The 15712-nt window shown below is 59.3% G+C and overlaps 1 protein-coding gene across 8 annotated transcripts in view; it reads right to left on the bottom strand.

Moving 5' to 3' along the window:
- The window catches only part of TNRC18 (trinucleotide repeat containing 18), an 83712-nt gene that overhangs the window by 34069 nt on the left and 33931 nt on the right, over nt 1-15712 (bottom strand). For 4 of the 8 annotated variants that reach the window (XM_079944703.1, XM_079944707.1, XM_079944708.1 and 1 more), the window contains 9 exons: nt 15365-15511; nt 14721-14911; nt 12980-13409; nt 10800-11792; nt 4929-5104; nt 4260-4396; nt 3957-4085; nt 2226-2397; nt 470-830 (listed from right to left, as the gene is read on the bottom strand). In XM_079944703.1, coding sequence (XP_079800829.1) covers nt 470-830; nt 2226-2397; nt 3957-4085; nt 4260-4396; nt 4929-5104; nt 10800-11792; nt 12980-13409; nt 14721-14911; nt 15365-15511 — 2736 coding nt within the window. The remainder of the gene's footprint in view (nt 1-469; nt 831-2225; nt 2398-3956; nt 4086-4259; nt 4397-4928; nt 5105-10799; nt 11793-12979; nt 13410-14720; nt 14912-15364; nt 15512-15712) is intronic. The other 4 variants (XM_079944705.1, XM_079944710.1, XM_079944706.1 and 1 more) reach the window with 3 other exon arrangements.

Here is a 15712-nt window from a genome sequence, read left to right as displayed (position 1 = left end):
AGACAAAGGGAAATACGGCCCAGACAGCCCTGGCGTGCGCTCCACAAATGCTGTTCTCACTAACACCGGGCCCGTGGACAGACGGCCGCCTGCGGGCCGCGGAACCCGGGTCATCTCTACGGTTCTCACAACCAGCCGCTCCAGGCCGCGAAGCAGCCAACTCTGCGGTGCACGACAGCTTTCGGGTACCGAAAGGGCCGGCGGGGCTTTCCGCTCCCACTCGCCCGCCAATCACGAGCACCCACCAATCATAGGTGGGCACCCAGCGCGGCGCCCGCCAATCACAGGCACTTCTGCTTCCGGCCTGGGCGGGGCCCGCACAGAGGCGGAAAAGAGACCTTCGCGCTTTCGACCCGAGAGAGGCGGAAGAGAGACCTTTCGAGCTTTCGAGGCTGAAAGAGGAGGAGGAGGAGGAAAGAGGAGGAAGGAGAGAAAGAGCGGCCCTGAGGCGGCGCGGCTCTCTACTTACTGTAGGAGTAGCTGCTCACTTCCGAGGCGAACGGGGAGTGGGCCGACTTGGGCTGGCCTCTGGCCTTGAACCCCACCTCCATCTTCCTGGCTTTGGCGGCCCTTTTGTGTTTACCTTCTCGGGAGGCTTTCAGAGACAGGCTGAGGCCTTTGGCCAGCGCCTTCCTGTCCTTGCCCAGCAGGCTGTCGTAGGGCGTCAAGTACCTGCCGCAGACCCCACTCGTCTTTGATTTCCCCCCAGAAGTGTCCGAGAACTTGAAGGGCGACTTCAACTTGTCCTGCTTTGTGAGGGAGAGGGCTTTGTCCAGCTTGCTTGCCAACTGCTCTTGGTCGCTGGCCATCTTCTTTTTCTTAATCTTCAGCTGGAAAGGGAAGTTGGGAAGTCACAGGTTAAGACGGCTGACCAAACACTGGGTCTCCACGCACGAGCTCTGACGAACCCCAGCTCCTTCTCCCTGCCTCTGCGGCTTCTGGCAAGTCGCTTAACTCCTCTTAGCCTCAGTTCCTCTACTCTGTAAAATGGGGGTAATTACGCACAGGCTTCAGCGGGTCGTTCTGAAGACGAACTGAGAAAAGGCACATGAGGCACTTACTAAATAGCTGTCACTGTGGTTACAGTTATCAGTGACACTGGCATTGCCACTGGCTCTCCACGGCGCTACCTGGTGCCTCCTAGGGGAAGCGCTCGAAGCGCAGCAGCGTGGGAGAAGGCGGCTGGATTAAGGGAGGAGGGATGAACCCAAGATGGAAAACCCAGATCACAGCACAGCTGATCTGCTTATCTCAATCGCCTAAAGCAGGTGATGAAGACGGCTGCACAGCACAGCCTGAATCAGCCCATCCAGCTAAATGGGCCAAAGCTGCGGAGAAAATGCCTCGAGTGTGCCCTGGACGCCTGAAGCAGAAAGAACGATTAGAGATTTCACAGATAAATTCCTGCCTGCGCGTCTCTCGTCGGCTGTAGTCCTTTGTTGTTGAAACCTGCCGTTTCAATGGCCCTCATTTGAACACTTTATCGCTATTTTCTTTAAGGAGAGAAAAGTTGGGATAGCGTCAATTAAACCATGAAAGTGTCCTTCACAATTCGAGAGTACAGAGGATCCTGACATACAAACTGGCTCTCTCCTCTCCGCCTGGACCCAATCTCCCCTATGTGAGTCCTTCCCTCTGACGGCCGAGTCAACCAAAACAGCCCTCTCCCACAGGGCCTTTACCGGGAGGGATGACAAGGTACGTAAGCATTTAGCAATGAGGGCCTGAAGTGGATGATTTCAATACTCTGCAGAAAGAAGAAAAATCAAGGTGTTGGCTCTCACCCCCTTACCTCAGGACAGTTCACAGAGGAAATTACAATGGCATCAAGCCCTTGTTTCCTCGAACTAGAGTGGTGAAGCTGCTCGTTAAACTCATACTGTGAAACAACAGAGTGATCGCATTACTTGGTTAAGAACTTGCAGTCTCTCTTCTCGGCTTCAGCACCGGGTCACGGAGCACACACACAGGAAGTGGCGCACACAGCTCCACCCGAGGCGGGGTTACTCTGGTGGTCTCTGACCTCCCCTGAGCCTCACTTTCCCCCTCTGCACAGTGAGGAACATGGGAGGAGAGTCGCTCTGGCACTAAGGCAACCACCTCCACAGTTTCCGGGCAGCAGCAGGGCCAGCAGGCCTGCCAAGGGAGCGTGAACTCCGGCGCCCCCTCCAGACCTCCCGCCCCAAGCCAGCAGCACACCTGGAAGACGGGGCGGGGCCACTGACCTGACTCATGAAGTCTGAAGAGGCCTCGTGCTCGTCCCAAGGCTGGCTCCTCCCCCTGGCTTTCCCGGTCCCGCCAAGGGCATCGTGGTCCTCCTCAGGCCCCTTGTGTCTCTTCCTCAACCCTGCTCCCAGCTCACAGTCGTCCGAGGTCAGCAGGGGCTTGCCGCTCAGCCTGAAACCCAGATGCACCAGCGGTCAGCGCCCTGGCCAGGCGGCACTCACGGGCTGGGGGCCCGCCCTCGTGGCCCTTAAGGGTGGGCTCTGGATGTCGACGCACAGACCGTGGTGACAGAGTGACGAGTCTGGGGAGACGGAGCATCTAGCACTACGGCGCCGGGATTCTGGGATACTTGTGAAGGAGGCAGAATGAGAGTTTAGTGGGGGAAAAAGAAAACTTCTTGAAAGCAGTGTATCCTCTGCTGGCCACTTTCTCTCTCGTGCTCCTTCACATACACACTCACACGCATATCTTTACACCGTCAGATTCCTCTGTACCAAGGAACAAGGATCAGGAATGCCACGGAAATCCACCAGGATGGGAGGGGGATTCAGATCAAGAGCTTCCAGGAAGGAAGAGCCGCTGGCTGGTCTCCTGTACCCCTAGGAGCATAAGCAGTCGGGCCATGGTCCTGGTTCGAAGGCCTCTTTTGCCTGCTTCAGCTAAACCCTCACAGGTAATAATAATAATGATAATAATTTTTACTTGGTACTACGTGTCTCGCTCCATGTCTGTGTTTTATACTTTAACCACAAAACAATGCTGTGTTCTAGAAACTGCTTTTTATAGATGAAGGAACTCATCTATAAAGGCTAACACCTGGCCCAAGGCCACAAGAAGGGGCAGACCTGAGACTCGGGCAGGAGGTGCGTCCGCTTCCGGGGTCCACGCTCGTAACCAGCAGCTCTGCGTGCTGGCAGCCCCAGCCTCTGCTCTCCTCCCCAGGAGCTGCTCTCCCCGTGTGGCCACTGACAGGGTATTTCTCCCTCTCTCCATCCTCTCATCAGTCAGGAACAGCCAAGAAGGGTAAATGCAAGACGAGGGGGCCCCTGGGGCTGTCTTCTCCTGAGAAGAGCTGTGGCCGCCCCACTGCCTCTCCTACGCCTTTGAAGGTACCCGGCGGCCCCCTCTGCTTCCTCAACCAAGCCCTGGCATCCACCTGCCCTGCTGTCGCAGGCAGAGGTGCCCTCCGGCCCCTTCCCGCTCAGCTCGTGCTACCCCCAGACGCCCTGGGAGGACGCAGCACCATTCCCGCCCACACGCGGCCTGGAGGGGGCGCTCTCGCTCCAGCTGCTCCCAAAGGGGCCTGTCCCCGAGTGCGCGGAGATGGCGGCCCCGGTCCCAGGGAGTAGGCTCGGCACAGCGAGCCAGGAGAACGGGAGTGACGCTGTCCGGCACAGAGGAAACCAAGCAAGAGCAGAGCGCGGCCCGCCGCCAAGAGCGGCTCGGGAATCAGCCCCTAGCCATGGAGGAAGCAGGTGCGGCAGGAAGACGGGCCCAACGCTTGGGTGACGCTCGACACGCTGGCTGAGGTGGGTCTGCCTGTCCATTCCACGCTTGCCCTCCTGGCCCGCCCGGGGCAGCGTGCCATGCTGCCCACGAGCCGCCGATCCAGGTGGGTCAGAGCCTGAGGGACGCGAGGTCCCCGGCGCCCACACAGGCCCCGCGCAGGCCCGGGATCCTCCCCTCCGAGCTCTGTGCCAGTCCCCGACCCACCGAGGGGCCAGCCTTACTTTCCGCTACGGATGCGGCTCTTCCCTCTCTTGCGGGGGGGCGACAGGGCGCTCAGGGCGTGGGTCCGTTTCCGCGGCCTGCCAGGGCCTCTGCGTGCCAAGCTTCTATGGGGTTCCTCGCGCCTGTCCCTTAAAGAGAATCACACGCTTGGCTGTGCACCCGGGGGGTGGCGGGGCGCGGAGAAGGGACGCACGGTACGCACACGTCACTCGGGGCCACGCACACCTGGCGGCCTGCCTCGGCCGCCCTCCTGAGCGCGGCGCCTACAGAGCCCAGGCCGCGGGCCGGCGGGGCACACTCACTCGGAATCGCGGCGCCTCTGCAGCTTCACCAGCTCGCGCTGCTTCTCCTTGTACTGGCGCTGCACCTCCGCCAGCCGCATCCGGAAGTCCAGCTCCATGGCGTCCATGCTCTCCAGGGAGGACTTCATGGCGTACATCTGCGGGGAGGGGCGGGTGAGGACGCCGCCCTCGGCCGGGGTGCGGGACCTCACAGCAGAGACCAGGGGCCCGGGTCACACCCAATTTCTACCCCTCACGAGCTGTGGCCTTGAGCAAAGCGGACTGCCCGGCTGCACGCCAAGGACCGAAAAGCCAACTTTGCAGGGCTGTGTCCAGGCCGAATTGGCCCGTAAGGACCGCTCAGGCAGAGCTGCCTGTTGGATCATCTGTCGCGGGCACGGGGAGATGAAGCCGCCTGCCCAAGGCCCACGGGCAGCAGGGGCGCAGCCAGGTCTGCTCTCCCTGAGCCCTCAAGCTGTCACCCACGGGATGCACTCTTGACACGTGATTACGTGACCCGGGAAGAGGAGACAACTTGCCCAGGACCACCGCCAGCAGACCGGTGGCGGAAGCTGGGTGCGGAACAGGCCCTTCCGAACGCAAAGCCGGCCAAGGCCCAGGTGAGGTGGCCTCTCTGGGGCACCCCGCGCCCGCCCCCCAGCCCCCCAGGCCTGGCCTGGGACACCTCACCCGCTCGTCCTTCTTCTGCATCCAGCTGTACTTCTTGTTGGGGTTCAGCTCCCGTGGAAGCCGCAGGTTCTTCAGCGGGTCCACGAAGGGGCCGTCCAACACCTCCTTCAGCATGTGACTGCTGGCCGCCAGCAGGCTCTCCAGAGAGGGCCGCACCGCGGGGCCCCGCTCCACACCTGCGGGAGGAGAGACGTGAGCCCGAGCCCCCAGGGGCCGGACTCAGAGGCACCACAGCCCACCCCTCAGGCCCCCAGCGGGAAGAGGACAAGGCCCAGAGCAGGCTCGTGGATGGCCTGAGGCCACACAGGTCCCCCCGGGATGCTGACGGCCCGCGGCCTTTCCCAGACACCGGAAATGGGCGCTGAGTGAGAACAGGTAAGAGCGTGGGACACACAGTGCCGTCCTGTTCCTCACAACACACTTGTACACAGACTCACAGAGAGTCAACAGAGGCCGGCAGAGCTGCTCTCTAGAACTGCGCTTCTCTTTTTGCTTATCTGTCCTTAAAATCTTCCATGAGGAGTATGCATGGTTTTCATGATCAGAAAAAAAGAGCCCCGGGACTTCCCTGGCGGCGCAGTGGTTAAGAATCTGCCTGCCAATGCAGGGGACAAGGGTTCGAGCCCTGGTCCAGGAAGATCCCACATGCCTTGGAGAGACTACGCCCGTGTGCCACAACTGAGCCCCCATGCTACAACTACTGAAGCCCGCATGCCACAACTACTGAAGCCCGCGCGCCTAGAGCCCGTGCTCTGCAACGAGAGAAGCCACCGCAATGAGAAGCCGGCGCACCACATTGAAGAGTAGCTCCCGCTCGCCGCAACTAGAGAAAGCCCTCGCGCAACACAAAGACCCAACGCAGCGAGAAAAAAAAAAAGAAACAAGAAAAAAAGAGCCCCACAATAAGTTTTGTAAACTGTAAAAGTAACATGTGCACATGATAAAAACCACAAACCAAGCAGAGGGTGGGACGAAACAAAAGCCTTTCTCCTCCCCAAACACAGGTCCCTCCCTGGAGGTGCCTCTGCTGACAGCGTCTGGCAGGTGGTTCCAGAAACTTTTATACATATTCAAACACAGGTAACACACAGGCATCCTTTATAAATATAAACATGGCATCAATCAATAAATACCACATCACACTCTCTTTTCTACTTAAAGTCTTTTCACATTAGCACAAAAATACAAACGTGTTCACGTTACGGCTTGAGCCTTACAAAAAGTGCCGTTTCTGTAAGTCGAAAACACTAGAATATCAGAAATTTTATATGGCCAAAGGGAGGAACAGCAGGCTAGAATTCTCTTGTATTGATGAGTTTTAATTTATCTAAATGATCCCCCACTGATGGCATTTAGGCGGCTCCTGTTTTTTTTGTAGTGAACGGGTAGGCACCGCGTAGGAAATACGCTGCCTGTGCAATTAACGTGATCAAGGTATATGTGTTTATCTCTGATAAATGTTCCAAATGCCCTTCAAAGAGACGGAACCAGATCAGGATCTCAACAATGGTACCTGAGAGCCTATTTCTCCACAATCTTTCTACTAAAGTAACATGAGTTTTCATTTTTCAATTGATGTTTTCTTTGTGATCTAACATATGATCCATTTTTGTGAATGTCCTACATGTGCTGGAGGGAAAAACTGTATTCCTTACCACCAACTGCACAGTTCCCTAAAATCGACAATGCAATTAACAATTGCACTGCCCAGATCAGGGCTTCTGAACCCTGGGGCCATTCACATTGCCATGACTGTTCTCTGCTGTGGGCGGCTGTCCTGGGCTTTCGGCGTAGGGTGTTAGCAGCGTCCCTCACCTTTACCCACTAGATGTCAGTAGTACTCCCCTCAAGCTGCCACAACCAAGTGTCACCGGTGGCCAGTTCAGTCACTGGTTTTGCTTTTCTGTCTTTACGGACATTGAGGCCACAAAGCAGAGAACCGCCCCCCTTCAAGGTCCTCCAAGCTGTAAGATCTCTTAGTTGCTGGGGGGGCCCTGCTCCGTCACAGGGGGGACCAAAGAGCAACTCCGTCACCTCCTTCACCCTCCGACACACCAGCTTTGCAGGGGCCCCCCAGGACTGACAGCCCAGGGCAGCCTGATGACCCGAAGGCAGCAGCAGTAGGTTGAACTGTGTGCCCCCAAATGCACGTGTTTAAACCCTAACCCCGACACCCCAGAACGTAACATCTTTAAAGACAGAATCAAGTTAAAGTGAGGTCTTCAGGGTGGGCCCTAACCCAACGTGACTGTGTCCTTATAAAAAGGGGACATTTGGATACAGAGACACGCAGAGGAAGACCATGGGAGGACACAGGGAGAGGACAGCCATCCATCCACAAGCCAACAGGGAGAGAGGCCTCAGAAGGAACCAACCCAACCTGCTGACACCTTGATCTAGAACTTCCAGCCTCCAGAACCATGAAACCACACACTTCTGTCATTCAAGACCCCCCCCACGACCCCCGCCCTACCCCACCCCACCCCATCTGTAGTATTTGGTACAGCAGCCTGAGCTGACTAATACACCAACCTTGTGGCTTTACCAATGTGGAGGTGCCCTGGAACAGGGGCCCGACACGCACTGGAACCCCCATGGGACCAGGCGTCAGTCACAGAGGCTACGGCGCTGCAGGGCGGGAAGGACGGCCAGCACGCCCAGGGACGCCCAGGTTCGCTGACTGTGGGCAGCTGTGCGCAGCAGGAGGGGCAGAGCGGGAGGGCCGGTGGCTCCAGGAAGCGACGCGGGCTGTGGGAAAAACGCTAACGGGCCCAGGAGCCTTGGGCCTGCCGTACGAACCGGGACCACTCGTGGCCCAGCTCTGTACAGAACGTGCAGGAGACTGCTGCTCAGTGTCTGTCAGCGACCGTCGAAGGGGGAGGGCCACCGGGGCCCCCCTCGCCCCTGTGGTGCACACACCCCTGCACACCCGCCCAGACGCTGCCCCCAGCCCTGGGGCCGCAGCCTCCACTGCAGAGCCCTGAGGGCACCCCAGACGTCCACCTCAAACATCGGTGTCCACACCAGCTGCTGGGCTTCTTCCCCCACACGTGCTCCCCCCGCCCCACCTGCCCAGCTCAGAAACTGGAATTCTCGTCTTCCAGCGGCTCAGGCCACAACCCTTGGCATCGTCCTTTTACACCCACGCTCAGTCCACCAGCAAAGCCTGCTGGCCGCACCTTAGCTTCCGCCCAGAACCCACCTGCTCCTTGCCTGTGTGCCCCTCGCCACCCTGGGCCTGGATGGAGACGGGAGCCTCCGCCTGGGTCTCCCCGCCTCCACCCTCACCCCTGCGTCAGCTCTCCACACAGCCCACAAAGGAACCGCACGTAAGTCTGATCCTATCAGCTCAACTCAAAACCACCTTCCTACGGCCTCTCATTTCACTCCAAGTGGAAGACCTCCCCGGGGTCACCCCTCACCCAAGTTATCCCACGGACCTCCTCACCACCACTCTCCCCTTCCGGCTCTGCTCCTGCCCCTGGCCTCCTTGCCTTTGTTCTAACACGACACACACAGTCACCTCAGGGCCTTTGCACTTGCTGCTCCTTAGGCCTGGCTGGTTTTCCCTAGAAGAATCTTCCTCCCCCACCCATCAACAGGGGCTTCCGTGGCCATGCGCTGTAGGAGACCACCCTTCCCACCCCTGCCCTGTCCCCTTCCCGGCCTTTTACCACCTGACAGTGCTGAGGGCTGCACGCAGATGGCCTGGTTCACCGCTGGCCCCCAGCACCAAAACGGTGCCGGGTACACAGTAGGAGCTGAATGAGTAGGCAGATGAGGTAGGAGTGTGAAAAGGGGCAAGAGTGTGCAGAGACTCCCAAACCGGGTGACCCGTCCTGAGCCCCCTCCTTTCCAGATGCCCCTGGGCCTCTGTGGTCCCCACTGGAAACCCCCCAGTTGGTAGGATCAAGAGGGTTTTCATTTCCTTCTGGGAAAAAAATTGTTTTTGGTACCAAACTATTTAAATGAGAGAAAAGAAACAATGAACTTTAGAAGAAGAACAACAAAACAACAGACGCCTGAGGGGGAGTGGGTGTCACTCGTCCAAGCTTCCCGGAAAGGGGCATTTGACCATGACATGAAAGAGCCTTGAAAGTCTTGAAAATATGGCCTGGTTCTGGCCCAGCAATTCCACCCCTGGGAACAAATCCCGGGGAAAACAGAGGTGTGGACAAGGATTTTTCTTCAAGAGTAATCATCACATCATTTACAGCAGCTAAGAAAGGAAGGAAAGGAGGGAGGGAGGGAAGAAGGAAGGAAGGAAGGAAGGGGGGGGAGGGAAGGGAGGGGGAGGGAGGGCGGGAATAAAAAAGAATTCAGGGCTTCCCTGGTGGCGCAGTGGTTGAGAGTCCACCTGCCGATGTAGGGGATGCAGGTTCGTGCCCCGGTCCGGGAAGATCCCACATGCCTTGGAGTGGCTGGGCCCGTGAGCCATGGCCGCTGGGCCTGCGCGTCCGGAGCCTGTGCTCCGCAACAGGAGAGGCCACAACAGTGAGAGGCCCGCGTACAGCAGAAAAAAAAAAAGAAGGCAAATGAAAATGCCTTACAATCTAGGATTGCGTCACTGAAGGCTGGGACCTCCACCAGGCAGAAAACTATGTAATCCCTAAAACAAAATTTCTAAGAACACACAGCTTTGAGAAATGTTTAGTAAAGCATATACTAAGTGAAAAAGGCCAGTTACAGAGCACTGTTTACAAGATGACCTTGATTTTGGAACTGTGTGTCTGTGTAGAAAAAATTCTAGAGGAAGTACACCGAAACGTCCGGCGCTATTATCTCCCCCACAGCCAGGCCTGGGCCCCTCCTCCGTGCCGCTTCTGGCCCAAGCGTGGGCTCGCGAGGCTGTGCCTGACCCGCTCAGCCTCTCCACACACGTCTTGGAGCACCTCAATTTCTATGTCGAATGTCAGTGGTTTTGTGCCAGCCCAGAATTCACGGCCCCTTCTGCTGAAGGCACTCCATTCCCTCTGAGGACCGCCCCTCCCTACACCCTGGAAGTGGCTGCCCCCGCATCGAGGGCTGGGCATGATCAGCCTGGTCCATCCCATCTCCTGGGCCACAGGGTTTGCTTCTGCAAAAAGCATGAACCCCAGTCAGCCAATCATTGACAGTGCATCACAGCATCTTTGCCAGAGCTATGTGGAAACAGGTGGCCTCTTCTGTGTGTCTGCCGAGCTGAGCTGAGCAGGCCCGTGGGCTTGGGAGAAAGTATCAGTGACCACTATATGGGCAGTGGGCCCACCTTGAATGAAGCCAACAGAAAGAAGGGAAACAAGGGGGGTGGGGGGAGACAGGGAAGAGGGAAAAGAAACTCCTTGGTTTGAGCACCTGGATCCAGCCATACCTGAAATATTCTCTAATTACTGACATACTTCGGTTCCACAGCCAATAAATTTCCCCTGACTTTTTCTAACCAGTTAAAAGAAAAGTCTTGGTCCCTCGCAACCCAAAGCATCTCACCACTGACAGAACAAGCAGAAACTTCACCACTAAGAAACCCAGAGACTGGCTGCACAACGATGTGACTGCATGCAACACCTCTGCCCTGTGCGCTTCAAAACGGTTAAAATGATAAGAGTTTACAACATGTATGTTTCACCACGGTTTTTTTAAAGTGCACACGAATCAACCACATCCTGGAGATTCTGAAATTTTTTAAATCCTATTTTGAAAAATTTTCCTTAAAAGGGGGAAAGGCGGGAGTTCCCTGGCGGCCTAGTGGTTAGGATTCCAGGCTTGCACTGCCGTGGCCCAGGTTCAATCCCTGGTTGGGGAACTGAGATCCCGCAAGCCACGCGGCCTAAAAATAAATAAATAAAAAGGGAAAAAGCAAGCCGCAGAGGCCCACCGCCCGGCACGACTCACCTGCCACCTCCTGGCTCCTCTTCTCGAGCTCCAGCTCGGCGATCTCGCTCAGCAGGGTGATGCCATGCAGGAAGCTTGGCTCCAAGACGAGGCTCTGCACTGCCTCCAGCCTCTCCAGGGCTGGGGCTCCAGTGCCCGGGGAGGGCAGAGGCCTGGCCTGGGGCAGCTCTGCCGCGGCTGCTAGGGCATTCATGCCAGCCAGCGGGTCCTCCAGGCTGGGCGGGAACTGATCGGAGCCCGCTTCCTCCAGGAAGCAGGCGCTGCCCGGCACAGGGGTGGCCTCCGGGGCCTCCAGACTCAGGCACTGTCCCTCCCCAGGGGGCACGTCACAGTCCGGCAGTTCCAGGCTGGGCCGGGGCTCACTCGGGGCCTCCTGGGCCAGATCTTCCTCGGGAGCTGCCTCTGCCACGGGCACGTCCACGGGCACCTCCACTGGCTCCTCCTTAGCCTTGACCAACGGCTCAGGCGTCAGCCGCGCCCCCAGGTCCGGGGCAGCCGTGCAGGACTCTGTCCGGCGCGGTGAATCAACCCGCGCCTCAGCCCCCTCAGCAAAGTCCGGGCACCCGGAGGGCTCCGCAGGCCCCTGGCCGCCGGCACTCAGCGCCTGGGCCTGGGCCTCCAGCAGGCCACCCGCGCAGCCGCCCGCCGGGCTCGGGGCCGCCAGGGCTTCCTCGGGGAGCAGCGTCAGTGGCGACTCGAGGGAGGGCAGCTCTGCGGGGCCTTCGTCCATGTCCTCCACCTCCGCCTTCACCTCCCGCTCCGCCAGTGGTTCTTCGTCCGGGACCTCCCTCAGCGGCTCTGGGACCTTGGACGGGGACAGGCGGATGGGCTTGTCCTCAGGCGAGAGCGCCAGGTGCTCGGGCCCATCGGCCGGGAGCGGCACGTCGGGGGCCAGGCCGTCGGCATCGGCAGCCGCCGTGGGCTGCAGCAGGAATGGGTAGGGCCTCCCGTAGTGTGGCGGCAGGGCTTGAAACGGGTACCTGGGTGGGATATCTGCCGAGGACACCAAGGGTCAGCGGGGGCCCCTTCTCCTGCCATGTCCGACACCCCCGTGTGTCCCCATCAACACCCACCCACCAGCCACCCTCTCTGCTGGGCCAGCCTGCGGGGCTGGGATCCCTTCCAGATGGCATCTGAGGAACCCCAGGGCCTTTCTGCATGTCTGCGCCGCAGAGAGAAAAACTGGCCACCATCTTTCCCAGAGGGTCTTCAGGTCTCAAAGGCTCTTTCTCTGTTCCTCCAGTCTCAGCACCCAGCACAAAGCTGGGCCAGAAGCACACGCTCAGTAAGACCCCAAATGGTCCCCACCCAGCCGGTGCCGACTCTGCCCTCCGTCCCACAAGAAGCCACCCGCCCCACGCCATTAAAGCAGAGGTGGGGCATCCAAGTTGTTCAAAAAATAATAGTAATACAGTGCTGGCTCCCCTCCCTCACTTTTTTTACTCTGAACTCCCACCCTTGAGTGTAATCCGCCTTACAGCAGGATGGTGTTCAGCTGACTGTCTGTAGTGGCCCAGGCCCAGCCCAGAGCGGGGCAAGCAGCAGGGGCTCAGTATGAACCAAACCGGGGGAGACAGACGCACGGAGCACCCTCACCCTGCACCAGGACCAGGCCTGTGCTCCACACTTGACCTCATTAGCAAGACATTGAATCTCCCCAGCCACCTGCCCAAGATCGCACACAGCATTCCGGTGGCAGAAATCTGAACTTCGGAATTCGAACTCAAGTCCTCCCACGGGAAGAGGAACACAGGCCTCAGGCCCCTTCAAGGCCACCTGCTGCATGTCCCGACCAACACGGGACACGGGAAGAGGGCGCGTGTGTGCGTGCAGCGTGTGGGGTGGGAGTACTCCTCAGAACACACTTACCGTCAGTGCAACAACACAGCACCTGTTATGGGCCAGCTATGGTGCTAAGTATCCTACAGGTCTTACTGTTTCATGCTCAGACAGGCCCTCCTGAACTTAGAACCTACTTCTAACATTACACCCATTTCCCCTGACCCTACCACTGAGGGAAGGCTAGAGAGAGATGACGGCCAGCTGCGTCCTAGGGCATTCATTCCAGAGCCCAGCGGTGAGCCAGGTACACGGTAGGTGCTCAACACAGAAAGAAGGATTGACAGGTTGAAGGAATGAATGAGTGAATGACCATATGGGGATGTTTCACCAGCTCCTACCTGAGAACAAGGCCTGGAAAGGGCTGGGGGCTCCCTTCTCCAATTCTAAGTCCTTCTTCTCGACGACGTTCTCGGGGGCCTCCTCCTTGCGGGTGATGCCAGGGGTGGGCGGCGGGGAGGCAGGCGGCGGGCTAGTGGGGTGGGAGCTGGGCGTGGCGGGGTAGGCGTAGGTGGACGGCTTGGACACGTCCTCCAGCTTCTGGATGACCTTGGCCTTCAGGGCAGCCACAGGGGAAGCGCGGGGAGATGGCGGTGGACTCATGGCCTTGCCGTAAGTGCCCGCAGGGCCAGCGGCCAGGCCAGGGGGCTTCCGAGGCAGCAGCCCGGGGCCCGAGGCGCCCAGGCCACCCTTGCCCGCGGCGTCCAGGCTCCGCTTGCTCACCTTCTCCTCCATCTCCGCCCGCTGCTCCTGGGCCTTTAGCCGCTCCTGCTGGGGGGGGGGCCGGCAGGTAGGGTCAGCGCGGTAGGACCCATCACCCACCACCTGCCCTGTCCCCGGGGTCCCCGCGACACACAGAGAACCTCAGGCAGGGTCTGGGGCTGCAGGCCGCCAACGCCCCCAGCCCGAGACTGACATTCCGTCACAGTACAAATAACAAGCACAGCGTTCCTTGTAGAATTCCAGCAGACGGGGCTAGGGGGCCCTCCGGTCTAGACCCAGGCCCCTCTGGGACCCTCACGGTCAGGGCGCGGGGGGCCGGTGGAGGTGGGAGGCTCTTTCATGACACTAGGACAGCTACCTGCACGGAGAACTCACTACCTGTGGGCACTCTCCTGCCTTATCACACCCGGGTCTCAAAACACCTCAAAAGGTGGGCGGGGGGGAGCCTTTCCCGGTCTTTGATGGCTTGAGGAAGGCTCACGAACTTCGCCCGTGCTCACCAGGGGCCAGGCGGTCAGCGCACGATCACACAGGGAGGAAAGGCTCCATGCCCCAGCCACTGTCACGGCTGTTAAATCTCATTGAACAGCCCGATGACACAGAAATTACTAGCAACTCCACTTCCACAGGAGGAAACTTGAAACCCAGAGAGGTGAATTCACTTGCTGCAGGGCACACAGCCAGGCAGGGCAGAACTAAGGTTCAAACCCAGGGCCCCATTTGCTGCCTGTGTCACCTCGGTTGACTCCTCCAGAGCTGCTGCTGCACAAGAAGGGAGGGGCACGGCCAAGCAGAGGACAAATGTCCAGGAACACCTTCAAGGAGGCAGGAGGGCTGTGGGCTTTAGGGAGTCCACCCACACGGTGGCGACACCAAGTGTCGCCCATCTTACGTGATCAGGCAACATGGGTGGAGGCCAGCCCCGGCCCGAGAGGGGAGCCCAGGGCCATCAGGCACCCAGCCGGGCCAGGCAGGGCTTAGGAAACAGCGGGAGAACACAGGGATCCCTTCAGTTCCCATGCAAACATCTCCAGTCCACAGGGCCACCTCTCCCACCCTGGCTTCCCCATTGCTACCTGCACCCACCCCTTGCCAGGCTCTGTCCACCTCTCAGCCTTGCTCACACCATCCCCTCTGCCCAGAGGGCTCCTCCACAACTAACTTCTTCAGGTCTCTGGGCAGACGCCACCTCCTCCAGGAGGCCCCCCTGACCACCAGCCTCTCTCATTTTTTCTGACTCACAGTCCAGAACCGGACTTTCTGCTGGTTGACCCCTCTGCCTCGCCAACAACAGAGGAGCTCCGGCAAGCGTCTCCAGTGCCCCCATGGCCCTCCTGAACCACGCCCACCCCAACTCACCACCAGCTGGGCGCTCCTCTGCAGTTCCAGGGCCTGGGCCGCCTGCTGCTGCAGGTACAGGAATTCCTGCTGCCGCAGGAAGTGCTGCTGGGAGAAGAGCTGCAGCTGCTGGGCGTGGTGCAGGGAGCTGCGGCCTGGTGGGTACAGGGCCGGCCAAAGGGGTGGCACCGCGGCCCGCTCCATCAGCTCCGCTGGGGGCAAGAAGACAGTGAGGCTGCACCTACCGCCTGGTGCCCATCACCCCATTTTACAGATGGGGAAGCTGAGGCAGAGCTGGGCTCAGCTGGGCCTCCAGTTGCTTCCTGGGGACGGAGAAGCCTGTCCTCCTCCCTTTGCCAGGGGCAGCCACATCCCAGGCCCGGGGCCAACATGGGGACTCCACACCTTCTCCTACTATACCCAGTGGTCTGCAAAGTGGATTCCTGAGGAATGGGGGCACCAAGGCAGAGGGTCCAGGCCTCCCACCAGGGCAGCCCTGCTTTGGTTCTCCACGTGGGCTTTCTGGGTAGGAACTCATCAAAACAAGGACCCCTGTGGCTTTAGGACACAGCCACCCTATTCTGCTGGGCGGACACCCCCTGCCACAGGAGGACAGTCCTCCTCCCACGGCATTTGGGACAGTCTCACTGTGGAAGGCCACTTACCAAAGTGAGGCAAGTGCTCACTGGGAATGACCACCAGCTGGCCCGACTGGGGGTCCCTGACGAACTGGTAGGCCGACGGCAGGGAGCCCCCCAGGCCGGGTGGAAAGGCAGGCGCCATGCCCTGGTGAAGAGAAGGGGGGCCCAAGCCTAGGAGAGACCCATGCCCGAGTCAGTGCTGAGGACCCAGGCCCAGCCTACTCCCCCATCCTCCACTTCCTGGGCCTCCGAGCAGGAAGCCGAGGGTAAGGGCTGTGAACGCGCGCCCAGCCTCCCGCTCTGGGCACTGTCCACAAACAGGCTTGGCCAAGGGCCCACAATGCTGGCGCCGTTAATAATGGCCCTGCTTGG

The sequence above is a fragment of the Stenella coeruleoalba genome, assembly GCF_951394435.1.
Source record: "Stenella coeruleoalba genome assembly, chromosome: 15".
In the NCBI taxonomy this organism is placed as follows: domain Eukaryota; kingdom Metazoa; phylum Chordata; class Mammalia; order Artiodactyla; family Delphinidae; genus Stenella; species Stenella coeruleoalba.
Note: the sequence above shows the minus strand (reverse complement) of the source record. Positions and strands in the feature narration are given on the sequence as shown.